The sequence below is a fragment of the Muscardinus avellanarius genome (assembly GCF_963383645.1).
Source record: "Muscardinus avellanarius genome assembly, chromosome: 14".
NCBI classification, from domain to species: Eukaryota; Metazoa; Chordata; class Mammalia; order Rodentia; family Gliridae; genus Muscardinus; species Muscardinus avellanarius.
The window spans coordinates 34,869,791-34,894,794 of NC_137800.1; the positions used below are offsets into that span (position 1 = coordinate 34,869,791).

The 25,004-nt window shown below is 41.7% G+C and overlaps 1 protein-coding gene across 2 annotated transcripts in view; it reads left to right on the plus strand.

Moving 5' to 3' along the window:
• The window catches only part of STOX2 (storkhead box 2), a gene marked incomplete at both ends in the record, with an annotated part of 263,200 nt that overhangs the window by 128,286 nt on the left and 109,910 nt on the right, over positions 1-25,004 (plus strand). The window contains one exon of one of the 2 annotated variants that reach the window (XM_080710129.1): positions 13,084-13,316. The exons of the other annotated variant lie outside the window; for it this stretch is intronic. Coding sequence (XP_080566255.1) covers positions 13,151-13,316 — 166 coding nt within the window. Of the gene's footprint in view, positions 1-13,083; positions 13,317-25,004 lie in introns of those variants that run through there. 2 annotated transcript variants of the gene reach the window in all.

Sequence of the window (25,004 nt, forward strand, 5' to 3'; positions counted from 1 at the left end):
GAAAGAGTGATATTGTACAATGGTGTCTCCTGACATTTCAGAACCCATTAAGAGATGGTGAGCTAGTTTTGCTGCCCAAAATCAAAACAACCCAAAGCAAAACACTTCATCTTGTGAGCTACAGGTCAAAGAGGAAGCGGGTATGGCACACTCAACATGCTGTGCCTGAGAGCCAGGCGGCCCCAGAGGGCCGGGGGGAGAGACCTGGCACAGTGGCCTGCAAGGATCACCCCTTGCCTTCAATTCCTCTTTCACTATTTCTTGTCATTGTTTTTTTCCTTCTTGCTGTTTTAATCCAGTAAATTAAACAATTGTAAATTAAAAAATAATTTTAAAATAATTTGTGTGGTACTGGGGATCGAACCCAGGGGCACCCAGGGGCATGCTACTTCTGAACTGTACCTCAGACCTGCTTTTTATTCTTTATTTTAAACAGGATCTCACTACACAGTGATTATACACTTTATTGTATTTGAAAACAGGCTTTGTTTTCAAATACAATAAAGGAAAGGGTGTGTTCTACCAGCATGTACAAGTAAGACTTAAAAAAAACACAATTCACAACTCATCCTCCATGCAGAGCACATCTTAAGTCACTTCTGGACCATTAGTATGTTGCTTAGGCTTTATTCTTATGTTTCTGATTCTGCTAAAATACGCATGACATTTATTGTCTTCATTATGCAGTTTGGTGACATTAAGTACATTTATGGCATTAGCACCTTCCATCTCCAGAACTTTTTCATCTTCTCAGTCTGATGCTCTGTCACCATCAAACACTCATTTCCCTGGTTACTGTCCTCCTCCTTTGAACGTCTATGGATTTGACTACTCTGGTTCTTCATGTCATTGGAATCAAACAATGTTTGTCCTTTTGTGATTGGCTTTTTCTCTTAGCATAGTGTCTTCAGGGTTCAACCATGTGACAGTATACATCAGAATTTCCTTTCTTTTGAAGAATACCACAGTTCCTGAACACACTTTACCTCGGCTAGGTTTTTGTTTGTTTGTTTTTCTTTCTCTAACCTTGGTTTGTGGGTACTGTGTATTTCAGTTTTCTAACTTAGCAGTACCAGCGGTGACAGTGTTACAACTGGGCGCATCCCTGGACCTCACTGGGATTCAACCTTTTTAGTTATGTGAAACAAAATGGTACAGGGTTGACCAAAGGGATCTAAAAAGGATTAAGTTTTTTTAAGTGCTCCTTCCTCCTCTTAGTAATAATAATAATAATAATAATAATAATAATAATAATAACAACAACAACAACAATAATAATAATAAATGAAACTTGCCACTTTTCATTGATGCCTTTTATTTTCCAGCACTGAACTGCATTTATGTATTTAGTTCAAATATTCACTGCAACCTTTTAAGAAAGGTAGTATTGTCATTGCAATGGAATAAAGTGACATTCAGGAGACTGGTTTTCCTAAGGCCCCCAAAGAAAATGGGAATCCTGGTCTTGGCATGCCCCAGCCTTGCTTCCCTCTACCCTGCTCGCTGTGATTAGTCTGCTAGAGGTGAGCAGCCCATTGGGCCAACCTACTCCACCAACAGTTCTCCAAGGGACTCAGGTCCTTCTGCAGTCATTTGTTTTTGTCGAGACGCTCTGTCTCTGAGCATTGCTCTCTTTGGAAGCATAATTCATTAGCAACTATTGTTCTTACAGGACAATAATCAGGAGTGGATTAGAGGGGGACATGTTCTCAGTGGAAGGACAAAGAGAAATTCAGTCAGAGATGAATGACAGAGAAGAAAAGAGCAGTAATGTATACATTCCCCCCATTCTTAGGAGTTCTCTTAAACAGGTTTTACCCTCTGGATGTTCCAGCTTCTTCTGGTCTAAGTACACAGAATGTACTTCAAGTACAAGTGGTCTTGTGATTGGAGCTTGATTAGTTCTTGGGAGCTCAGTTTATAAAGTACATTGACACTTGAAAGGCTCAGGGAGGTCTGGTGAACCTGTTTTAACTTTAAAGTATTTTTTGAGCTTACTTGACAGTAGAACCTTTATTTATTTATTTATTTATTTATTTATTTATTTATTTATTTATTGTGTCACTGGTGACTGAACCCAGGAGCATTCTGCCTCAAGCTACATCACCAGCTCTATTTTTTATTTTTTATTTTGAAACAGGGGTCTCACTAAGTTGCAGAGGGCCTGAAGTAGCTGAGGCTGGCCACAAACCTGCAATCCTCCTATCTCAGCTTCCCAAGTACTGGGATTACAGGTCTTTTTAAGTCACATCTGTTAACAGGTCTTGGACAAATGTTCCCTGCAGCATATCATTATGAGATCCAGAGCTCAAAGCCATCTGTGTGACCACAGGAAAGGCTTGCATGGGGCCCACAGGAGGAGACAGCATCTCTCAGAAAGACCAACCATAGAGTGCTGGAGCATTCAGATGAAGTTGTAACTAGGAGGTGGGAACCTCAGTTAAGGAAGACAAAAAAATGTGTCTTTCAAATGTGTCCTGGGACAAAGCCTTGGTCATCTACCTTAGTTAGATTCCTTAGGAGACCCAAATATCCCAGGCCATATGTAAGTGCCTATGTATAAACGCACATCTTACAATAATCTTTCAATTTTCTACCTCACAAGACTCAAAGCTCAGTCCTCCAAGGTACTTTCTCTTTTCCAGATATCCTCTTCACAATCCAGACTACACACGCCTAACACCAAGGTGTATATGGAGGTGGATATGTATATTTGTTTGATTACTCAGCACATTTGTCAAATTAAACTAATATTTTTGCAATCTATAATTTTTTTGTGTCTTGTTTTATTTTGTGGTGGTAGGGATTGAGCCTGGGGGCATTCTACCTTTGAACTACACCCACATCCCTATTTTATTTTATTTTTTTATTTTGAAACTGGGTCTAAGTTGCTGAGGGCCTCATAAGTTGCTGAGGCTGGTTTTGAACCTGAGATCCTCCTGTCTCAGTCTCAATCCACACTTTAGGAAGCATAAACAAATAACGATCAGATTCAGAATTGTGATCTGTGTTTAGCAAATATTTGAATCACAAAGTTCCATGCATACATAAATGTATGCACATCAATTTCTCTTCCGTGTATTTAGCTCATCTTATTCTACCATAGTCATACTTTGGCAGAAAAAGATCAGGGGCAAAGGGGCAGTGCTGGTTGAAGTTTTAATGGAATGTATCTGAAAATTCTTAGTCAACGAACCATATACACTAATGGAAGTTACCAGTACTGTATTAGTAGACTTTCTTGTATCTGTGGTGGTGTGGGTTTGGGAAATCCTGGACTGAAATTCATCTTCTCTGGGCTACAAGTTCTGTTACCACTACATTTACGTGCTAATATTTATTTTTGGCTCACATTAGCCTTTTAAAAGCTAATTTCATTAATTCAGTTTTTTTCTGATCTCTTTCACCCTGGAGTCTGCAGTCATGGTGGGCTTCTCAGTGTTGATTGTTTACCGATATTTAGACCTTTAATTAAGGTTGAGTATGCTAGTGATCTAAATTCAAGCATCAAGCTTTCCTTTGCTAGTCAGTTTTCTATTACTGTAATAAAATACTTGACATAATGAATTTTAAAAGAGAAAGGTTTTTTTGGCTCACAGTGTTAGAGGTTTTAGTTCACAGTTGGTTCACCCCATTGCTTCTGGGCCTCTGTTGAGGTAGTACATTATGATGAAAGCCTGTGGTCAGGGCATGAAAGGAAAAAGGATAATGGGCTGAGATGCCATTATCCCCTTCAAGGGCATTCCTGAGACCTCCCACTAGGTGCTCTATGTTAAAAGTTTCTACCACCTCTCAGTAGTGCCAAGCTGAGGACTAATCCCTGAACACATGGGTTTTGGGGGGAATTCCAGATCCAAACTGTATCACTAGAGACACAAATGTTCTTAATTTTCAATATTCAGTTTATTCTATGATAAATTTGACATTTTATTTATTTGTTTGTTTATTATTATTTTTGGTGGTACTGGGGGTGGAACCCAGAGGATTTCTACTTCCGGGCTATACTCCCAGACCTATTTTCTATTTTATTTGGAAACAGGGTCTCACTAAGTTGCTTAGAGCCTCACTAAGTAGCTGAGGCTGGCTTCGAACCTGTGCCATCCTCCTGTCTCAGCCTCCCAAGAGCAGGGATTACAAGCATGCACCACCACGCCTGGCATAAATTTGACATTTTAAAATAACAAAAGCCATAACTCTTGGGGCCTTTGAAAAACATTTGATCAACTTAAATTGAAGACTAAATTCCCTCACTTAGCTGTTAGCCTTATTTAGAAATATAGTGAAATATATTTTGTTAAAATTTTAAAAATTAAGTAAATTTTAATAAAATTTAAAATTTTATTTTTATTGATGTAAAATACCCATAACATGAAATTATAATCTTAACCATTCTTAAATATATAGGACAATGAAATTAAATACATTCAGAATGTGAGAATGCATCTCTATAACTCTCTTCATCTTTTAAAATTGAAACTCTACCCAACAAGTTCTTTGCTACTCCTGGCAACCATCATTTACTCTCAGCCTTTTATGATTTTGAGTATTCTAAGTACTTCATACAAACGAACCGAAGAGTATTTGTCTTTTTGTGACTTATTTCACTAAGCATTATGGTCTAAAGATTTTTATCAATGTTGTAGTATAGGTCAGAATTTCTGTGTGTGTGTGTGTGTGTGTGTGTGTGTGTGTGTGTGTGTGTGTGTGTAGTGTGTAGATTAAAGCCAGAGCGATTCTACCTCTGAGCTATAACCTCAGGCCCCATTAAAATTTTTATTTATTTATTTATTTATTTATTTATTTATTTTTGGTGGTACTGGGGTTCCTGGAAACCCTTCTACCTCCGGGCTACACTCCCAGACCTATTTTTTAAAAAAATATATTTTTATTTGGAAACAGGGTCTCTTAAGCCAGAGCGGCTGGTTTCGAATTTGCGCGATCCTCCTGTCTCCGCCTCTCAAGCGCAGGGATTACAAGTGTGCGCCACCACGCTCGGCTGGTTTGTTTTTGAAACAAGGGTCTCACTAGGTTGCTGAGAGTCTTCGTAAGTTGCTGAGGCTGGTCTTGAAGCTGCACTCCTCCTTTTTCAGTCTCCCAAGTACTGGGACTTCAGACGTGCACCACTACACCCAGTCACATTTCTGTTCTTCTGAAGGCTGGATAATATTCTGTTGTGTGCACCTACTGCATTTTGTTTATCCATGTACCCGTCAGTGAGCACTTGGGTTGCTTCCACGTTTTAGTTATTGGGATTATGCTGCTCTGCACATCGGCATATGAATATCTCTTTGATACTTTGCTTTCATTTCTTTTGTGTATATGTCCAGAAATAGAATGACTAGGTTATCTGGCAATTATATTTTAATTTTTTGAGGAATTACCATACTATTTTGCATTCTTGCCAGTCATACACAAGGGCTCCAATTTTCTTACATTACTGCTTACACTTATTATTATTATTATTATTATTATTATTTTGCAATTTTTTTTATTGGTGCACTGTATTCATACATCATAATGGTATAAAGAAAATACTTTTGTAGACATACATGCAAACATCGCCCAGTTAGCCCCTACCTGATCCTCACCCCGTTCTCTCCCCATCCCGCCTTCCCATGCTTGGCTTAGTGGTTGACATCTAGTTTTATAGCAATTTATCCAATATTAACCATGATAATTTCACATAACAGTTTCATTTGTCTGATACCAAGCTTTTGATGACTTAAAGATAACATTTCAATATTTCATTTTGCTTTTTTTCTTACCAGAGAATATTTTTTCTTTTTTTTTTTAGGTGAAACTATCATACATTTATTTATTTTTCAGAAAAAAAATCTATCCTGATATGGAATATGGACTCTAGATACCCAAAACAATCTCGAAGAAGAACAAAGCTAGAAGATGTATATTTTCTGATTTCAAACCATATAAAGCTACAATAACTGAAACAGTGTAGTACGTTCTAAAGGCAGATATATAAACCATTGGAGTTAAATAAAAGCCTAGAGATAAATTCTTCCATATATTGTCAAGTTATTTTTGACAAGGTTTCCACAACATTTGGTGGAGGAAATACTAATCTTTTAACTAAATATTGTTGAAAAATAATAATTACATGAAAAAGAATAAAATTGGGCCCTTACCTAACACATATACAAATATTAACTCAAAATAGATAAAAGACCTAAATATAAGTCTTAATACCATAAACTTTTAGGAGAAAATCTGGGTCATAAAACCTCACAACATTGAAATTGGCAGTGATTTCTTGGGTATGATTTCAATGGCACAGGCAACAGAAGAGTATACAAACTCCCTAAAAAAAAAAATTGTATATCCAAAGACATTGTAAAAAGAGTTAAAAGTTACTGATAGAATGGGATAAAATATTTCCAAATGCTATATCTGAAGGTATATTAATATTCCAACTAGAAATCCTAAAAATTAACAACAATAAAGGCAAACAATACAATTTAGAGATAGGTAAAAGACTAACATAAATAATGAATCTCCACAGATAACCAATCTTAGTTGTCTGTTGGATGGAAACTCTTGTTTCTCTGGTTCTGGTGTATGTTACCTATTTCTTCTTTGTAGTTCATCTCTTTGAGTATTTTCTCTAGTGCTGGTTTTGAAGACATAAATTCCTTCAGTTTCTGTTTATCATGGAAGCTTCTTATTTCTCCATCTAATTTGATAGAAAGTTTTGCTGGGTAGGAAATTTTTGGCTGGAAGTTGTTTTCTTTCAGAGTTTGGAATAGGTTACTCCAAGCCCTTCTGGCTTTCATGACTTGGTTTGGGAAGTCTGGAGTGATTTTAATTGGTTTGCCTCTGAATGTCACTTGGTCCTTTGTTTTTGTTGCCTTTAAGATTCTCTGCTTGGCTTCCACATTGGTCATTTTGACAATTATGTGGCGTGGGGATCCTCTTCTCCGATCCTGTCTAAAGGGAGTTCTATAAGTTTCCTGGACCTGTGTATCAACCTCTTGCTCTATGTTTGGAAAATTTTCTGCTATTACTTCTTTGAAAAGATTGTTGATCCCTTTGGTTTCACCTTCTTTTTCCTCCTCTATTCCAATTATTCTTAGGTTAGCTCTCTTCAAATGGGCCCATATTTCTTCAATGTCAGATTCCTGCTGTGGGATTTTTTTTTCTAGATTAGAAACTATGTGTTCATTTTTTGAATGATCATCTTCTAGGAGCGAGATACTATTCTCCATGTGGTCTAATCGGTTGTTTGTACTTTGAATTGAGGCCTTTACTTCATTAATTGCATCCTTTATCTCTTTTTGACTCTCTCTGAATTCTTTTCGAAGCACCTCTATTATTTCTACAGTTATTTTCCTGATTTGATCTTCTAGAAATCTCTGAATTTCTGTTTTATCGGGTTCTGATGTTGTGGGGTTGTGGGCATTCATTGCTCCATTGTTATTCCTCTTTCCCATGATTTCAGAAGTTTGTGCCTTCTCTGTGTTCTTCCCTTGGGTCACTACGACTTCACTTAAGGTGCTCTGGATCTCGAGTCTGTGGTATCTCAGACCCCACTATTCCTTTACTGGGTTGTATCGCAGAGTCTCAGACCCTGGGAGTCAATGGAGGCTGCTTTAGACCATGGGGGGTGCCAAGTTGGGCATTCTCCTATGGTGTGATATCTCTGCCACCGCCACTCCCCCACTGGGTCAAGTCCCTGGGAGTACAGTACTGGGATTACTCCTCTAGGGGCCACAATTTGACTCACTGTTGTTGAGTACGCAGATTGAGCTGTAGTGGACTCGGTGAATTCACTGCTGCCGCCGCCGGTGGCTATATGGCGCCGCTGTTACGCTCTCAGGTGTGAGGCTGGAGTATTTCTTTTCTGTTTTTGAGCTCCGCTCTGAGTCCCTGCAGGGTGTGCTGAGCCCAGCCTCTGGGAGCACTAGATGCTCCCTGCGCCGAGAAATCTGCCGAATTCCTCCTGGCTGATCCGCAGCGGCTCACCTTGGCTCGCTGTCCGCCGCTCCTCTCTGGAGCCTGGTGGGCTGTTGAGTGCGTTCGTATGGAGCCGTACGGTGAGCTCGCCACTGCCGCCGGCAGTAAGGAGCGCCTGCCATGTCCTCGGGCGTGAGGCCGGCATATCTCCTCTGTGGCTCTGAGCTCCGTTCTGAGTCCCCCTTCGCTGTGGAGCCTGGTGCTACAAGGGAAAATAGCGCCCGCCGCTTTGTGCCGTGGCTCCGGATGCAGCACTGCGGTCTGATTTCTTTCTGGGATCTCATTTTTCCAGCCCTCTTTTTCTCTGTCCTTTGTAATTACATTTTTTGTTTCTCTGCTGATTTTGTTTTCTGGCTATGAAAGGTGCTGATTTTGTGGTAATAGAGATTGGTTGTTAGCGGGACTCGTAAGCCCCACTTTTCTCCGTCGCCATCTTCCCGGAAGTCCCCACTTATTATTATTTTTTGATGGTAGCCATCCTAATAGATGTAAAGTGGTACCTCATTATACTTTTCATTGGAGTTTAATAAGTGATGTTGAGCATTTTTGTATATTTATTGAACATTGGTATATCTTTGAAGAAATATCTTCCATTCATTGTCCCACGTTTGAATTGGGTGCTTTTGTTGTTGAGTTTTAGGAGTCCACTATATAATCTGGATATCAATCCCTATGTATTTTTTTTTCCATTCCATGGCTTGCCTTTTTCTCCATTGACAGTGTCTTTTAATGCACAAATTAAAAAAAAAAATTACCAAATCCTATGTATCTGGATTTTTTCTCCTGTTTTTCTTATGTCATTGCCTTGGCATATTGAGGTTTTAGTAAGCAGTTACTATATCCTTGGGAAGGCTTCAGCCCAGATCTTCCTAGGTGTTCAACAGGGCCTGCTTAGTCGTCACTTATAAGATAGGCGCTGCCAGCCATGGGAAGTTTGAGTAAAATAAGAACAGTGAGTAACAGTGAACAGACCAAAGTGTCCCTTACTCTCATAGAGTTTACATTTTTGTATCTCATAAATTCATTCAACTGTTACAAATCTAATGGAGTTTTAAATGAAGAGAACTTCAAAGTCAACATTCTTAAACCTTTTAAGATTACAGGTCAAAAATCAATCGTACAATTGAATTAGAATCACACAGCAAATCTATCCAATTAGTGTTGCTAATCTGTTTATACATAAATATCAAATATGCAAATTTTCCTTAAGCCTAATTAAAGAATACTAATATTATGAGATTGATTTGCTTTATCATTTATTTAATTCTAAACTTTCTCAATCTTGAATAGTGGGGTGACACAACTGAGCGTATCTGATAGACAGCTCAAGGTCCAGCTACGTGATTGGCTCAGGTAGGCTGAGATATTTGAAACTGGGCTTAGGGATCTAGGAATCACCTGTGACCAAAGTACATCTTTTCCATACCACAAACAGACACACTGAGTTTAATTTTAACAGTATGTACATCCATTCTCTCAGATAGGGTTGGATTTACAATATGCTGAAAATATTTGAAAATCATAAATCTATTTTTTTTCTTTTTTTTTGTGGTGCTGGGGATTGAACCCAGAGGCGTAACTACCTCTGAGCTGCACCCCCATCCCTGTTTTATTTTTTATTTTGCAGCAGGGCCTTGCTCAGTTGCTAAGAATCTCGCTAAATTGCTGAGATTGGCCTTAAACCTGCACTCCTTCTGTCTGGACCTCCCAAGTACTGGGATTACAGGGGTGTGCCACCATACCCAGCTGCTAATCCTAAACTTAATAAGGGGTTCTTATCCAGAATAACATATAGGACTCCCAAAATTCAACACAATAATATCTCAATTCAAAAATGGGCAAAGGGCCAGGTATGGTGGCGCACGCTTATAATCCCAGCATTCCGGAGGCTGAGACCGGAGGATCACGGTTCGCGGCTAGCCTCAGCTACTTAGTGAGGCCCTTTGCAACTCAGTGAGAACCTGCTTCCAAATAAAGACTAAAAAATAGGGCTGAGGGTGCAGCTCCGAGATAGCATGCCCCTGGGTTCCATCCCCAGTACTGCAAAAGAAAAATTAATAAATAAAATTAATAATTAAAAAAGCGGGCAAAGGACATGAGAAGAGAATTCTTCAAAGAAGACATAAAGTGGCTGATAAGGACACAAAACGTGTTTGTCATCACTCACTAATAGAACTCACTTTCCCTTTATAGCTCGTCCACATGGCTACCTGATTGGATGAATCCATTGCTTACTTACCCCTCCTCTCCTACCTTATCACCTGGTGAGATTCAGCTAACCTGATGGGCTGTCAGATGCATCTGTATCTGACTACCTGGCCATGGTCACTGGGTGATAGAACTTCTCTGCAGGGTCTGAACTCAGAGGCAGCCGAGTGGGGCTCTAGTTCTCATCAACCCACGCCATGTTTTCAGACGAGCAACTAATAATTTTTCCCCGTTTTTAGTGGAATATGATTCAAATCTACTTTCCAGAAAGTTACTTGCTGCCCCTCCCTTCAAACAGATCCCCCTCCTATAAGCCCACTGTATAGTAGAAGTTCTACAGTCATTACTATTTCTTTGTTTTAAACCCTCCAGTGGTTCCCACTGTGCTCGGAATAGCATATTCTTTGAATGCAGCCTGCAAGTCCTTGCATGATCTGACTCTTCCTTCCCTCCATGACCTCATCCCACACCTTTCTTATTATGCTCCAATTCCAGCCACACTGGCCTTCTTTCACCACAAGCCAAGACTCTTTCCTACCTCTGGGTCTTTGCATGTGCTCGTCTTGTGTTCCCAAGCACCATTCCCCCTTCTTTGCTTGGGTAGCTCATTTTCTGTGGGTATTATCTTCATAAAACTTAGTACAATTGGTGATTTACTGGCTTACTTTATCTCTCCTCTACATGGCCATTGACTTCATGGGGCCAGGTGATGTGTTCTACACACACGGTGCTACCACAGTCATCGTTCACTCAATGAGTGAGTCCACACAGTGGACAAAACTATTACCATTGGCTTTAAATCATAACTATCATGATCATTCCTATAACCACTTTGGGCTCATGAATAATTGTTTGTTGAACTGAGATATCTGTCAATATCTTCTGCATTAATACAATTATTTTATTACTTTTATGGTTTTTTAAAAAAATCACATTAGTCTATAGCGTCTTTCAATTCTTCTCTTACATTAAAGGAGACAACAAAATGTGCTTTTTGGGCAACTTTTTTGCGTGTTTGTGTGGTACTGGAGATTGGATCCAGGGGCACTCCACTTCTGAGATCCAAACCCAGCCTTATTTTATTTTAATTTTTGAAGCAGGGTTCCATTAGGTTGAGGATAGTCTCACTGCTTGGTGACGCTGTTCTTGAAACTGAGATCTTCCTGTCTCAGCCTCCCAAGTTCTGGGATCACAAGTGTGTGTGTGCCACCACACTTAGCTCCTATCTTATTTATTTTTGCGCGGTACCTGAGATGGAACCCAGGGGCATTGTACCTCTGAGCTATACTCCCAGCCCTATTTTTTTAGTCTTTTCTTAATTTTTTTTGAAACAGGGTTTCACTGAGTTGCGAAGGGCCTCGCTAAGCAGCTGAGGCTGTCTACAAACCGTGATCCTCGGTCTCTGCCTCCGGAATGCTGGGGCAGCTTTGAGGTATTGGATGATGGAAAGTCTAGTTCTAGACTCTCTAATGGCCTGTGGCTTAACCCTGGTCCGCATGCCCAAGAATCTGCCCCCCCCCCTCAAGCCTTGGAATAGGCTGGGCAGCTCTAGGGCTTTCCGAATCTTAACCATCTAGAGCCTGGAGACAGCATGTCCTTATCAGAAATGCAGTGCCCCTGTCTGCACCTGTGCACAGGACAGGACGGCAGGCCAATGGAGTTGAATGTTGCGTTGTCCCAGATAAATGCTCAGACATGAAACCAAGGATAACACTGAAACGGAAATAGGACTTGTTTTCGTTGTGGTTTATAGCACGAAAGCATTAAAAAAAAAAAAAAAGATTCAAACGGGGAGACCAGCCTTTGGGGGGGTGGCAGCGGTGGAGTGCGGTAGGGGGCCGCTGGAGGTGCCTGGGCGCCTTTAACTCGGCGTGCGCTGGGCGCCGGCCGCGCCTCGCCCCCTCCTCGCCGCGATGGGTGGCGGGGTCTGAGACAGCCGTGCAGAGCCGCGTCGAGCGCGGGACGGAGCCCCGCGCAGCCCGCCCGCCGGCGGTGCGGGCGCCCGGCCGAGGCCTGCAGGGGCGCGGAGCTGCCGGCGCCTCCCGGGCCCGCGCCCACCCGGGTGGCGCAGGTGGGCGCCCGGCGCGCGGAGCCGCGTTCCCACGAAGCTCGCGCCCCGCGAGGGGGAGGGGCCAGCCCGGAATATGTAAATCCCGGCGCGGCCGCCGGGCGCCCGCCCAGGGCCAGCTGACAGCGGGGCCGCGCCCGCACCCTGCCCTGCCCTCCGCGCGTCCTGCGCGCTCGCCCGGGCCGGCGGCGGGCTCGGCGTCCTCGGCAGCCAGGGCTCCCGGCGCCGCCGCGGCCCGTAAGTAGGAGCATGCCCGCGGCGGGGGGCCCCCGCGCGTCGGCGCCCGCCCCCGCCCGCCGCCCCGCGCCCCCGGAGGAGCGAGACTGAGGACGCCGCGCCTCGGGCATGCAGACGGCCTCCCCGGGGCTGCAGCGGAGGCAGCGCCCGCCCGCGCCCGGCACTGCCGAGGCCCGGGGGCCCCGGCCCGGACCCTGTCAGCGCCGCCCCGCGGCCTCGGCGTCCGCGCCTGTTTGGGTCTTTTGTGCCGCGGCGCACAGTTGGCTAAGCACTCCTGCGCTGAATCGGGCCATTGTCTGCGCTCCCATTGCGTTCACGCCGCAAGCCTCGGCGCCCCCACCCCGCCCGCCCCCGGCCCGCCTCCTCCGGGCCGGGGAGCCTGCTAACGTGCCTTTCCCCCCAGGAATCTGGAAGCTATAAGCCGGGCGGATTGCAAATGAAGTGTAATGCATTGTGGGACGTGTGTAAAATCGGAGCCTTCGCCGTGGGGGTTTGGGGGGGCGTGGGGAGGGCCGGACCCGCCGCTGGCGGTGTAGACGCCGACGAGGAGGGGCTGGGAAAATGTGCGCAGAGTCCGCCCGGGTCGTGCCCGCCGTAGACGGATGAAGCAGCGTGCTGCGCCCCGGCGCTGAGGCCCGGAGGATCGGGCAGCAGGTCGCCCTCCCCACCATGAAGAAGACCCGGAGCACAACCTTGCGGCGAGCCTGGCCTAGCTCGGATTTCTCGGACCGGGCCTCGGACCGCATGAGGTCCCGCAGCGAGAAGGACTACCGCCTGCACAAGCGCTTCCCCGCGGCCTTCGCGCCCCAGGCTTCGCGGGGCTACATGACATCAGGTTGGTAACCGCGGCGGCGCCCGGGGCCGGTCCTTGGAGCGGAGCACCGGCGGTGATGGATGCGACAAGTTATGGGGAAAGCAGGGGGGGAAAATTAGCTCCCATCCACCATTTTGTACCTCCTCAAGATCCACAGCAGGCCCTCTCAATATGGGGTTTGGGAGCTATTAGGTAAAATCAGGGAGGGGGGACGAGCCGGGCGTTTGGGCTGCAGGGAGATAAATGACTGCCAGCCCCGCCGCTGCAGCCTCCTCTAGGAGCTTTGTGAAAGAGCCTGCGTCCTGTGTTGCCCGCAGGACCAGGCTGGCTCGCGCCCGCCAGCATTGTGGCTAGTTATCTTCGTGGGTATTTAAAAGCCCCCCTCCCTTTCTTGAAAGAGAACAGGTTCCATGCACCGTTCTGGATGGTTCGGGTCAGGGCAGACCTCTGCACTCCCAGATCCCAGGCGCCTCTGACATGCACGCAGGGGGCTAGGTTGGAGCTCCTTGAATGCTTTCTGTGGGGTGATGGTGTGTATGCGGATCGAATCCTCACATGATTCTGCGTGGATTTAACATATGTTGCCCTGAGTTAGGTTGCATGGGAAGAATGGAGGCTGTGTCATGCATTTGCATGTCAGACAGGAAGGACAAACAAAACGGTAAATGGAAGGGGAGGCTTCAAAATAGGTTTTATGTTATGCAAATGCAGTGCCCTTAGCCAGCCTTTCTGAATGAGTCGGTTCCCTTTGGAAATGTAGGATGGCCTTGGTTTGTGATTTGGGAGCCCAGGCATATGTACTTGAGATTCGGAAGGAGGAAAATCCTGGAAATCTTTCGTTGGTCCCTCTTTACTTGTATGTGATGATGTGTGAGACGTCAATTTTTTTTTTAATTTTCATTCTGAAAAGAATTAATTTGCTTATGAACACAGTGTAATGGAAGGAACGAGATTTTATGTTAAACCACACACTATACCATTCTAAGCCCTGTCTTAACTGGGAAGATTGTTTTAAGCTTGTGGTTGGTACTTATAGTTAAGCTTTACTATCTCCCTCCTTAAACAGCAAATCCCTTTTAACTGGGATCAGTATCTCATGCATTAAAAATGTCTCGTGACCACATTTCCATATATATAAAACCTAAATAAAATAACTCTTTTTATTGCAAAATCAGGCAACATAAGGATATTGTAGTATTTTGGCAATAAGGCTCTCTGGATTTTCTCTTTCATGAAAAGCCAAATTTGTAAAGGAAGTGACAACTACAGTTTGTATTTCAGTGATCTGCAAGCCACTGCTATGGTTGCTGTATTCTTCAGACTCATGGCAGAAAATTCCCAAACACACCTACCTTCAAATCTGACCCCAAAACACAAATGTGCACACACCCACGCCTGAACGGAGCGTGCAGATAATCCAGGTTTTCACCCACCTAGCATCTGAATGTCTTCATTCCACAGTGAGCAGGCCCTCTCTCTTCTGCTCCTCTTAAAGAACCACTGCTGATGCTATGTGTGAAGCTATAGAAAGATAAGTGGCCATAATTTCGTCAACAGTCCTGCAAGACTCTTAATGATCTTGGGCACATTCCCACAGGGACTATTTTTATCTATTTCGTCTTTGCTTCATTATGATCACATTCTTAGTCTTTGCCAAAGAACTTCTCTGCTATTGCCAAGGCTGCAAGGCATTCTTGAGGACACGAGGAAGAAGCTTTAATGGTACATGATTCTCTTATTTCATTTCTTGACTTGTGGAAGGTAAGATGGTCTTAGGGTGATAATGAAGGGTAACCTGTTTCAGGTTGGGTGCTTTTTTTTGGGGGGGGGGCTGTCCAGATTTAATACTGTACTGCTCAGAACACAAGAAGCACTGTGTCATTCATTCGGCATTTTATGGAGTGCCTCCTAAGAGTGGAGCTGCTTGCTAGATTCTCATCGGGTTATAGGGTTGGATAGAATATGGCTTTTATCCAGGGAGGGAGAGTTATTATTTAGTCCTTATTTTAGATATTAGCTAATACATGGAATAAAAAATCAGGTGTTGGTGCTAAAGAAAGAAGTAGTAAGTATTAAGGGCAAACACCTACAATGAAAGTAGGTAGACTTTTGCTCATATGCAACTTTGGGGGGCATTAAGGCAGTATCTTATCAATTTTCTTTTGAAATATGACTCCTTTTAACATATGAGTATTGATTGGAACAGATGCTGTATTGAAACATATTAAGATCATATATAAGAACTTCTCTTCCTTTAAGGAAATAGAAGGAAATCCACTTGTATCCAGCTAGTTACTCTGGCCTCAAGCAGAACCTTTGCTACATCAAATAGAAATAGAAAATGAAGCAGCTTAGAAATGCTTGAAGCTTTTCAGGTTTCTTCCTTCTGTTTGGTCATTTGGTTTAATAACTATTCCTACTATCATACTTCATTTTTAGTGAAGAGTTTTTGTTGTGGATAAATTAATTGGTTTCAAAGGACAAGATAAACCTCCTCAGAGATGTACTAAATAACTTAAAAGTAACTTCAGCAAAGAGATTATTTTTAGTATGCCTCCAGCAAATATTCCTGAAAATTTAAGGAAATATATGTGTTTTAACTTTTGGTCTAAGATGCTTCTCGAGCACACAGTAGGTGCTTCAACCAGAACTATAAGTTTCTGTGATGGCTTTCTAATGAGACAGCGCCACTTCTGACTGGTAATAAGTAATTACCAGTGTGAAATGTGATTTATAGCGGTTGGCCTGACATTTGGCCTTGGCTTTTCCTACCCTTTCAGGATAAACTACACTTAAGCTCATGAGGTTAGAGTAGACACACATAAAACTGGCTAAATCTTGGAAAAGGACAGCTAGGTGGAAAATTCTGAAACTTTCAGTCTTAAAGACCATGCTTTCTCTGACTGTTCTAAGCTCTCAGTCCATGTTCTCAAGTCTAAAGTAATCCTACAAATTCCCAAGCCTCCTAGCAACCAGAAAGTTCACAAGCCAGGAGATGCATTCACTGTTCCTCTTGCATCTTAATTTCCCAGTGATAGTTTCTGGGCAGAAGCAGGGAAATCTCACCTTTTGTTCAAATCAAAATGAATAATAAAATGTGCATGGCATTATCTGAAGAAGAAAAGGGGTTGAATCAAATGGATGTGGGATCATTCTTCTGCATTTTCTAAAGCTAGAATTTGTGGTATTGATTAGAGATAGAAGTAAAGCTCCCAATGAAGAGGGGAAAAAAGAAAATCTGTATAATGCTTAGTACTTTCTATATGCAAACATGCTCGTGTATCACCGTGAAATGATTTTTTCAAAGTTCCAACCCCATTGTGGACGAAGCCCTTAGAACCTCTGTGAACTCTGACTTCTTCATTCAAATGGTTCTGCTAACTTTGAATTTCCTTCGCCCTCTCTTCCAGCAGCATTGGGGATGGGTGCTTGTTTATATTTCATACATAATGCCACCAAAGTTTAGGGGGCATTTGTATTGAACAAGATTGCAAAATAATCTTCCCACTCTACAGGTCCTATGGAGCATATTCTGAAAAGGCTTTGCTTGTGAATGAAAAAGTGGAGTTGTGGCCCATGTGGGTTTGATATTTGTCATTTAAAATAACGCCGTTAAGGAATACAGCAGGCATGTTTAATATTGTGGATTTAAAGAATGCGAAAAGAAAGATAAAAGCACCAAATGGACATCTTAAGAAAATTTAGATTAGTTTTGTCTGCTGATTTAGTACATATAAGCAGTGGGCAGGAAGGGCCAGCACACCATGGGGCTCGTTTATTAGTTTACATTTTATAGGAACTAATTCTGGAGCACACTTGCCTCTGTGTTCCAGTTCCTCACTCTTCTGTTATTTTAAGAGTTGAGAGAGTTTTCTGGGAGTGGAGGCTGGACACTTGAGGTTCTAATCTGGGCCTGCCATGAACCAGCTGTGTCTCTGTAGAGTAATTGACCTCCGTCCCTCTGTGGTGAGTCCTCTGCTTCCACACTTCCTATGCAGACGTGGGCTCCGCCAGGCTCTATAATGAACAAGTGCAGGACTTCTGCACACTGGCACATAGGCACATAAATCATTAGAGAAGTCCTGTGTTCATTTCTGTTTATTGGAATCATGTGCTTCTGTATGTGGGAATAGCGCTGATGTTGAAATGAAATCCAATTTCCTGTCATCCTCAAACCTTACATTAAATGTATGCATCTTAGGGCTTGCCCTGGTGACCAGAGCCATGGTGGTGGTGGGAATCAGATTAAGACCTGGCAGGTTATAATCATATGCAAATTTTAATAAACAGCATCCTGTCACCCCCCCCCTTTCTTCCTCTTTGCAGAGATCCACTTTCAGCCTTGCTGCTCCAACTGTGTTTAATATGAAGCTACCTATGTTGACTGCTTTTATCAGGCAGTGAGGAATATTACACTTAGTGGTGAATGACTTGATTCTTTTATTTCCCAAGAGAACATGAATGTGCTTACGAAAGGTCACCTCTCTTGGTATTTCCATATCTTTTACATGCTTGTGAATGTCTTTATTTTTTAAAAAAAGGAATATGAGCATAATGAGTAGAATTTTTATACCTCCAGAGCCGTTTGGGCCTTCAAGTCCCTCACCCCAGAGGCTTAGAACAATTCACACAATGGTATGTTCTTTGGTACAAATCCCTTATGCTGAATTCATAGGTAGCTAGGGAGCAAAATCTGGTTAGATTCTTGCTAACAGTATAATGCACAAACTTTTAAGTTTAGGACAACTTTTGTAGATCTATCATAGAGATCATGTAATGTCTAATCTATAAAGTATGGAGTCAATGGAGTCAAAGTTCTTGCAGTTTGTGAGAGTATAGACTATAGTCTAAATTGTCTTTAGCAACAGAAACACAAAAATGAAATGACATGAGTCATTTTTAAAGTAGGTAATAAACTCTTCCTCAAGTTGTAAATCCTTAGACTATTTTTATTTGACATTGGAATGTATAACCAGTTGGCCAGAAAATCCTGTTGATTGTTACCACCTAAATATTTCTAAAACCTGTCTTCCTCTTCATTCCAGTTGTTTCCAGCCTTCTTCTATTCTGTCACAGTATCTTTCGGACTGACCTCTTCACCAGTCTGATCCATCCTCCATGTGTCCCAAGGGGCTTTTGTTTTGTTTTGGTTATATTTAATCTCTTCTCCTAAAGTAAAATTGGTGGATTTCATGAGTGCCTGGGAGACCTGCTAGAAGGTAGATGGGTAGGGGCCCATGGGGTAACTACAGAGTAAGATGAGGACACCACCAAACCATGTTTCTCAACACTGTTGGGCACAAACCCTTCATGATTTTTTTTTAGAACCATACTCATATTCTTGTCTTTTCAGTGTCTCTGGCGAGCTTAAATGGAGTTGTAGACCATGAAGTTTCCGTGGTGTGACTTTCCCCACTGTTGGCTCCTCTTCTCCATCTCTCCCCACCTCCCTGTGTGCTCCAGAGCCCTTTACCTTCAGCTGTTCTCCTTGCTACATGTACCTTTAGTACTTTACACGACACTGCCCAGAATGTGCTCCTCATTTCGCTAGGTCTGATGGAATCCCATTTAAACTTCCAGAACCAGCACATGTACCTCTTTCAGTATCTCCCTAGATCCTTTCTGGAGTTGATCACTCTCACGACATTTGTTTTATGCTTGTATTACTGCAGCATAGTCATGTTGCATCATACTGGCAGTTTCCGTGTGCGTCTCCTGTACTGGACAGAGACTCCTCAGCGATAGTATCTGTTTTATTCACATGTCATTTTGCCAGCAACCACAGCATCACATATCAGGACTCAGTAAGTGTTTATTTGATGAATGAGCAAAACATGACTTCTCTTAAAAAATTGGATGAAGAGATATCTTGAAGTCTTAATGTGATCATCTTTTTATAACTGTGGAATGTATATATATGAAATTTATGTATATATGCATATATATGGAATTTATATATTTAGTATATATACACTAAATTTATATATATAATTTATATATAGTATATATATACTACACACACACACACACACACACACACACACACACACACACACAGATCCTGCTCTTGAATGATCTACTGTGACTGGAAGATAGTTAGCCAGTGGAGAGCAGTAGATAATAAGATATAATCAAGAGTCAGGTAGGGTGGTTGATAGGATTGGTATAAGTGAGACAGGATTTAGAGAAGAGAAAGATGGCATTTAGAAGAGACTGCTAGGGTCTTGAAGGAAGTGCACAGAATTTGGAGAGATGAGGAGGACTAAGGGAAGATGTGGAAGCAGCATGAACCAAGACATGAAATTGGAAATTAACATGGGCATGTGAAAGTTGTCATACTACAACTCTGGGATATAAATAGAAGTAATGTGTAGCTAGGCCAAGGGGGATCCTGGATTTGGAGTGAGTTCAGAGTTTATGGGGCAGGTAATAGGTTTGTGACTTTGGGCGGGAAGTGATGAAAGGAGCATTTTAGGAAGGGGTGTCTGCCAGTGGTTTGCAAGATGGATGGATGGCAAGAGTACCTAGAGCTTAGGAGATATTTAGGGGGCCCATGTGGTAATCATAAAATAAGATGATGAGGGACCATATGGGTATTACCACACCATCTTGAAGATTTGTTTTTACTATCTTGTCTTAGTTGGTTTTGTGTTGCTGTTACAAAGTACCAGAGGCTGAGAAACTTATTAGAAAAGGGTTCATTTGGCTACATGATTCTATTGACTAGAAGGTCCAAATAGCATGGCACCAGAATCTGAGTGAGGCTTTTTCTGCCCCGACTGGATGCATGCAGAAAGATGGGACTGAGCATTCTGAGTGGCCTCATGACATCTCACTCTCATGAGAGCTAGTCCAGATATATGGAACCTAACCCACACCAACCAGGTAGGCATTAATCCCTTCCCAAGGGCAGGATCCTCAAAGATCCACCACCTGTCAGTACTGTTACAATGTGGGCTGAGTGCCCAGCATACGTACCTTTAAAGAGCAAAGCACACCCAAACCAATGGCACACCTCTATTGTTATTTAATATTTTTCTTCCACTTGACCCATTTTTTAATTAAAGTAAATTAAAAAGAAAACTTCTTTTCTGTAAAATTGCGGGTTTCACTTGCTAATTGTGTTTTTTAATCCCCATTAAAATGAATATATAAGGATTGTTTTTCATATGTTGAACCAGCTTTGCATCCCCGGGATGAATCCTACATGGTCATAGTGTATGATTTTCTTGATGTGGTTTTGAAAGTGTGTTGCTGGTATTTTGTTTAGCAGTTTTGTGTCTAAGTTAATCAATGATATAGGCCTATAGTTTTCTTGAGCTGTCTTTATTTGGTTTTAGTGTTAATGTGATATTGGCTTCGTAGAATGTATTTGGGAGAGTCCCGTTTCTATTTTATGGAATAGATTGAGGAGTATTGGGATTAGCTCTTTTATAAAGGTTTTATAAAATTCACTTGGGAAACCGTCTGGTTTGGGGCTTTTGTTTGATGGTAGGCCTGTTACTGCTGCCTCAATCTCTTTGATTGTTACTGGTTAGTTTAAATTTTCTATATTTTCTTGGTTCAGTTTAGGAAGATTGTATGTGTCTAGAAAATTCTCAATTTCTTCTAAGTTTTCCATTTTGTTAAAGTATAGTTGAAATAGTTTCTGATAATTCTCTGGCTTTCCATGCTGTCAGTGGTAATACCTCTTTTTCATTTCTTATTTTCATAATTTGGATTGATTCTTTCCTTTGGTTAGGTTGGCTAGTGGTTTATCTATCTTGTTTATTTCTTCAAGTAACCAGCTTTTGGTTTTGTTGATTTTCTGTATTGTTTTTTATTCTCTACTTCATTAATTTCTGTTTGGATTTTTAATATTTTTCTGTCATCTACTGGCTTTCGGGTTAGACTGCTTCTGTTTTTCAAGGGCTTTGAGGTATGTCGTTAGGTTATTTATTTGGTGATTTTCTGTTCTTATGTGGGCACTCAGTGCTATGAATTTTCCTCTTAATAGTGCCTTCAAGGTGTCCCAGAGGTTTTGATATGTTGTGTCTCTATTTTTGTTTGTTTCTAGAAATTTCTTAATTTCACCTCTTACTACTTCTATGACCCATTCCTCATTCAGCAGTGTGGTGTTTAATCTCCACATGTTTATTTGGTTACTCTGGATCTTCTTATAGTGGATTTCTAGTTTCATTTCATTGTGGTCTGAAAAGATGCAGCAGAGTATGTCACATCTTTTGAACTTGCTAGTACTCACTTTGTGCCTCAGGATGTGGTCTATTTTGGAGAAATTTCCATGAGCAGCTGAGAAAAAATGTGAACTCTGCTGTAGCTGGGTGGAATATTCTGTATGTGTCTAATAGGTCCATTTGGTTGATAGTGTTCTTTAGGTCAGAGGCATCTTTACTGACCTTTTGTCTAGATTAATCTAGTGGTGTGAGAGGAATGTTGAAGTCTCCCAGTATTATTGTATTGGGATCTATGTGTGACTTAATGTCACAAAGAGTTTGTTTAATGAAAGTGGTTGGCTGCACCTTGTTTGGGGCATAAATGTTGACTGTTATTTCCTCTTGCTTGATTGTTCCTTTTACCAGTGAGAAATGACCTGATACTGTGTGATCCAACAATACTACTTCTGGGCATCTACCAAAAAGAATGAAAACCACTACCAAACTAATGCATATTTATCTATGTTCATAGCCTCACAATTCACAATTGCCAAACTATGTAATCAGCCAAGATATCCGTCAAGAGATGAGTGGATTACAAAACTATGGGATATGTACACAATGGAATTTTACTCAGCCATAAAGAAGAACAAAATTATGTCATTTGTGGGGAAATGGATGGAACTGGAGAACATATGTTAAGTGAGATTCGTCAGTCACAAAAAGTATAAAATCAGATGCTCTTCCTAATATGTGGAAGCTAGGGAGAAAAAGGATCATAGGAGGAACTCTAGATGAAGAAGGAGAAATGATAGATGAACAAATAAGGTGTCCTAACTGAGGGGGATGAGAGGGAAGAAGAGGGAAATTCCTTAATGTACATGATGTGCATTCATAAACATCAAAGTCAGCCAAACATGAGAAGGAGGGAGGGGGAGGGAATGGGGTGGGAATTGGGGAAGGGCTAAATAAGTGATGTGTGCATGTATGCCTCTACCATCATGTACTCCATTAAGATATATCACTACAATGCACCAATAAAAAATTAAAAAAAATAAAGTAAATATATATGGATTTCAGTTTAAAATACTCAACTGGGCACCACCTAAAACGTGCCTGATGGGAACTGCATAGTAGAGTGCCTGTATAGACCAAGGAAGGAGGTATAGAAGGGAAGAGGAGAGGGAGGACCTGGGAGGACAAAAGAGATGGTTGTTCTTTGTAACTGACTGGATTTAAGAGATGAAAGAAAATAAAAGGGGAAACAGATTTGTTGTTGTTGTTGTTGTTGTTGTTGTTGTTGTTGTTGTTGTTATTGTTATGGCCAGGAAAGTGGAACAGATGAAGAATTCTGTTTTGCACCAACAGTTAAGCTATCCAAGCAGAGAGGTCTTTTAGCCACACAAGTGAATAGTAAATGCTACAGGGACAAGTTGCAGGTCATCCATGCAGCAATGTCAGCAGAGAACACAGGAATAGCTTAGCTTTTTGTACTAGATGTTCCATTTCTTAGAGGCGAACAGATGACTTAGGGTTTTTTTTTTTTTTCCCCAGCAGATGGAGGGTCAATTGGATTCCACTGACTCTTGAGCTCTTCTTAGGTTTGGAAAAATATTGGAAATTGAAGAGGTTAGGATAGCTTGGAAGATTGTTCTCCTGTTTGTAAAGTATGGTCTAATTTTTGGATTTATTAGTGTTTGCATGGATGCAGAAGCTGTTGTTTTGTTGACAAAAGCAATAGGCTTGTGTTATCTATAGTCAGGTTTGAAAAGAGTGAGAGAGCTACACAAGTAGCTGCACAGAAGAGGAGGCCAGCTATGTAAATACTATGTATTTCAAACATCTGTCATATACCTATTCAATGGGAAAATTATGGCTTAGGTAACTCATTTGCACAGTTAAAAATCTCCATTTATCTTTCTACTTTAATCCATGATGGCTCCTTCAGGCCAAGTTTTCTCTTTTTGAAGATAAAAGAGAGATATTTGGCAGATGCCTGTGGGCATTAGGGGTAGCAGGACTTATGCCTGGTCTCATCCTTCTGATGGCCATAGTTTCAGTGGGAGGGACCATCTCACTTTGCAATTAGCACCCCCACTGCAAATTCCTGTCTGGTTGGTTTCCCTAAGAGAGTTAATAGACTCTGTATTGCTTTCAGCACATCCACTTTTTGCTTTGAAATCATTTCATCATTAGGTAAAATGAAGGCCCCCATAGCAATTGAGATGCTTTGGCTATTTGTCTTTTTGTCTTTTTTATAGCTGCCCAGCATCCAAGTCTCCCTTTTATGTTTATGCAGTTTCCCCACTGTCATATGTTCAGTGTTTCTCCCTAAAAGATAGATTCAAGCTCTAACCTCTGGCATCTATAAATATGACATTTTTTTGAAAATAAGGTCTTTACAGATGTGACCATGTTAAGATATAGTCATACCGGATCGAGTAGGGTATGCCCTAAGTCCAATATGACTGGTTTCCTTATAAGCAGAAGAAAAGAGACACAGACTCAGGAAAAGTCACTAGGCAAAGAGCGAGGCAGACAGGGTACACTTGCACACCACTAGGGTAATGGGCACATCTGCCTTCATTTTCTCATCCTTGTAGACTGGAAACTCTTTGAGAATGTGGCTCATGTGCCCTGTGGCTTGCATTCTCAGTGTCTAACATGTGCCAAGTATGTACTGGGTGCACAAGAGGAGCTTAAATGTGTGGATATGGAGACACAGGACCTTGCTGACGTTCCCGGTACTCACAGTGAGGTCTTTGGTTTCACCTCCTTTTTTACCCTAGGTGTACTTGGCACCCTGGGGCTGAGCCCTGCAGGCCCACCATGGTGGATCAGTCATCTTGCTGCACTCACCAAGCCAGAGGACACATGGGGAAACCAAGCAGTTTCCATATCCACTGGGTTGTACAAATAATAGACTGTGGCTTAGGGTTTAAAAAAATTCCAGCATGGATTTTTGGCAGAGTTGTAAAATAATATGACATTCTAAAATTATTTATTTATTATGGTACTGGGGATTGAACCCAAGGGCATTCTACCTCTAAGCTACATCCTTAGCCCTATTTTCTTTTATTTTGATTTTGAAACAGGGTCTCACTGGGTTAATGAGGGGCTCACTACTTCCTTAGGCTGTCCTCAAACTTGTCTCAACTTCCCAAGTTACTGGGATTACGGGTTTGCACCACCATGTCCAGAAAAACATCCTATTAGATTGGATGATGGTGCTTGTAATTATAATGGAGCTTTCCATTAGCCTAGTAAAACTCATTTGAATTTGAATTTGAATTGATTTTCAAATAATTGAAAGAAGTATTTGAACATAGTTTTTTTTCCCCTAAATTTATTGACTGGCTGTTTATCATGTAGATAATGCACATATATTATAAAATTTTAAAAATGATATTAGGGAGTTTGTGTAACCAAAGAGTGAACAAGACCAGAGTAGCAGAGTCGTGATGATGGTCTTACTGCCAGATGGATTTTTCCACATCTATAATATCAGTTTCTGTCTTAAGTTCATAAAAATGCCTTTATATGGCAGTAGAGCATT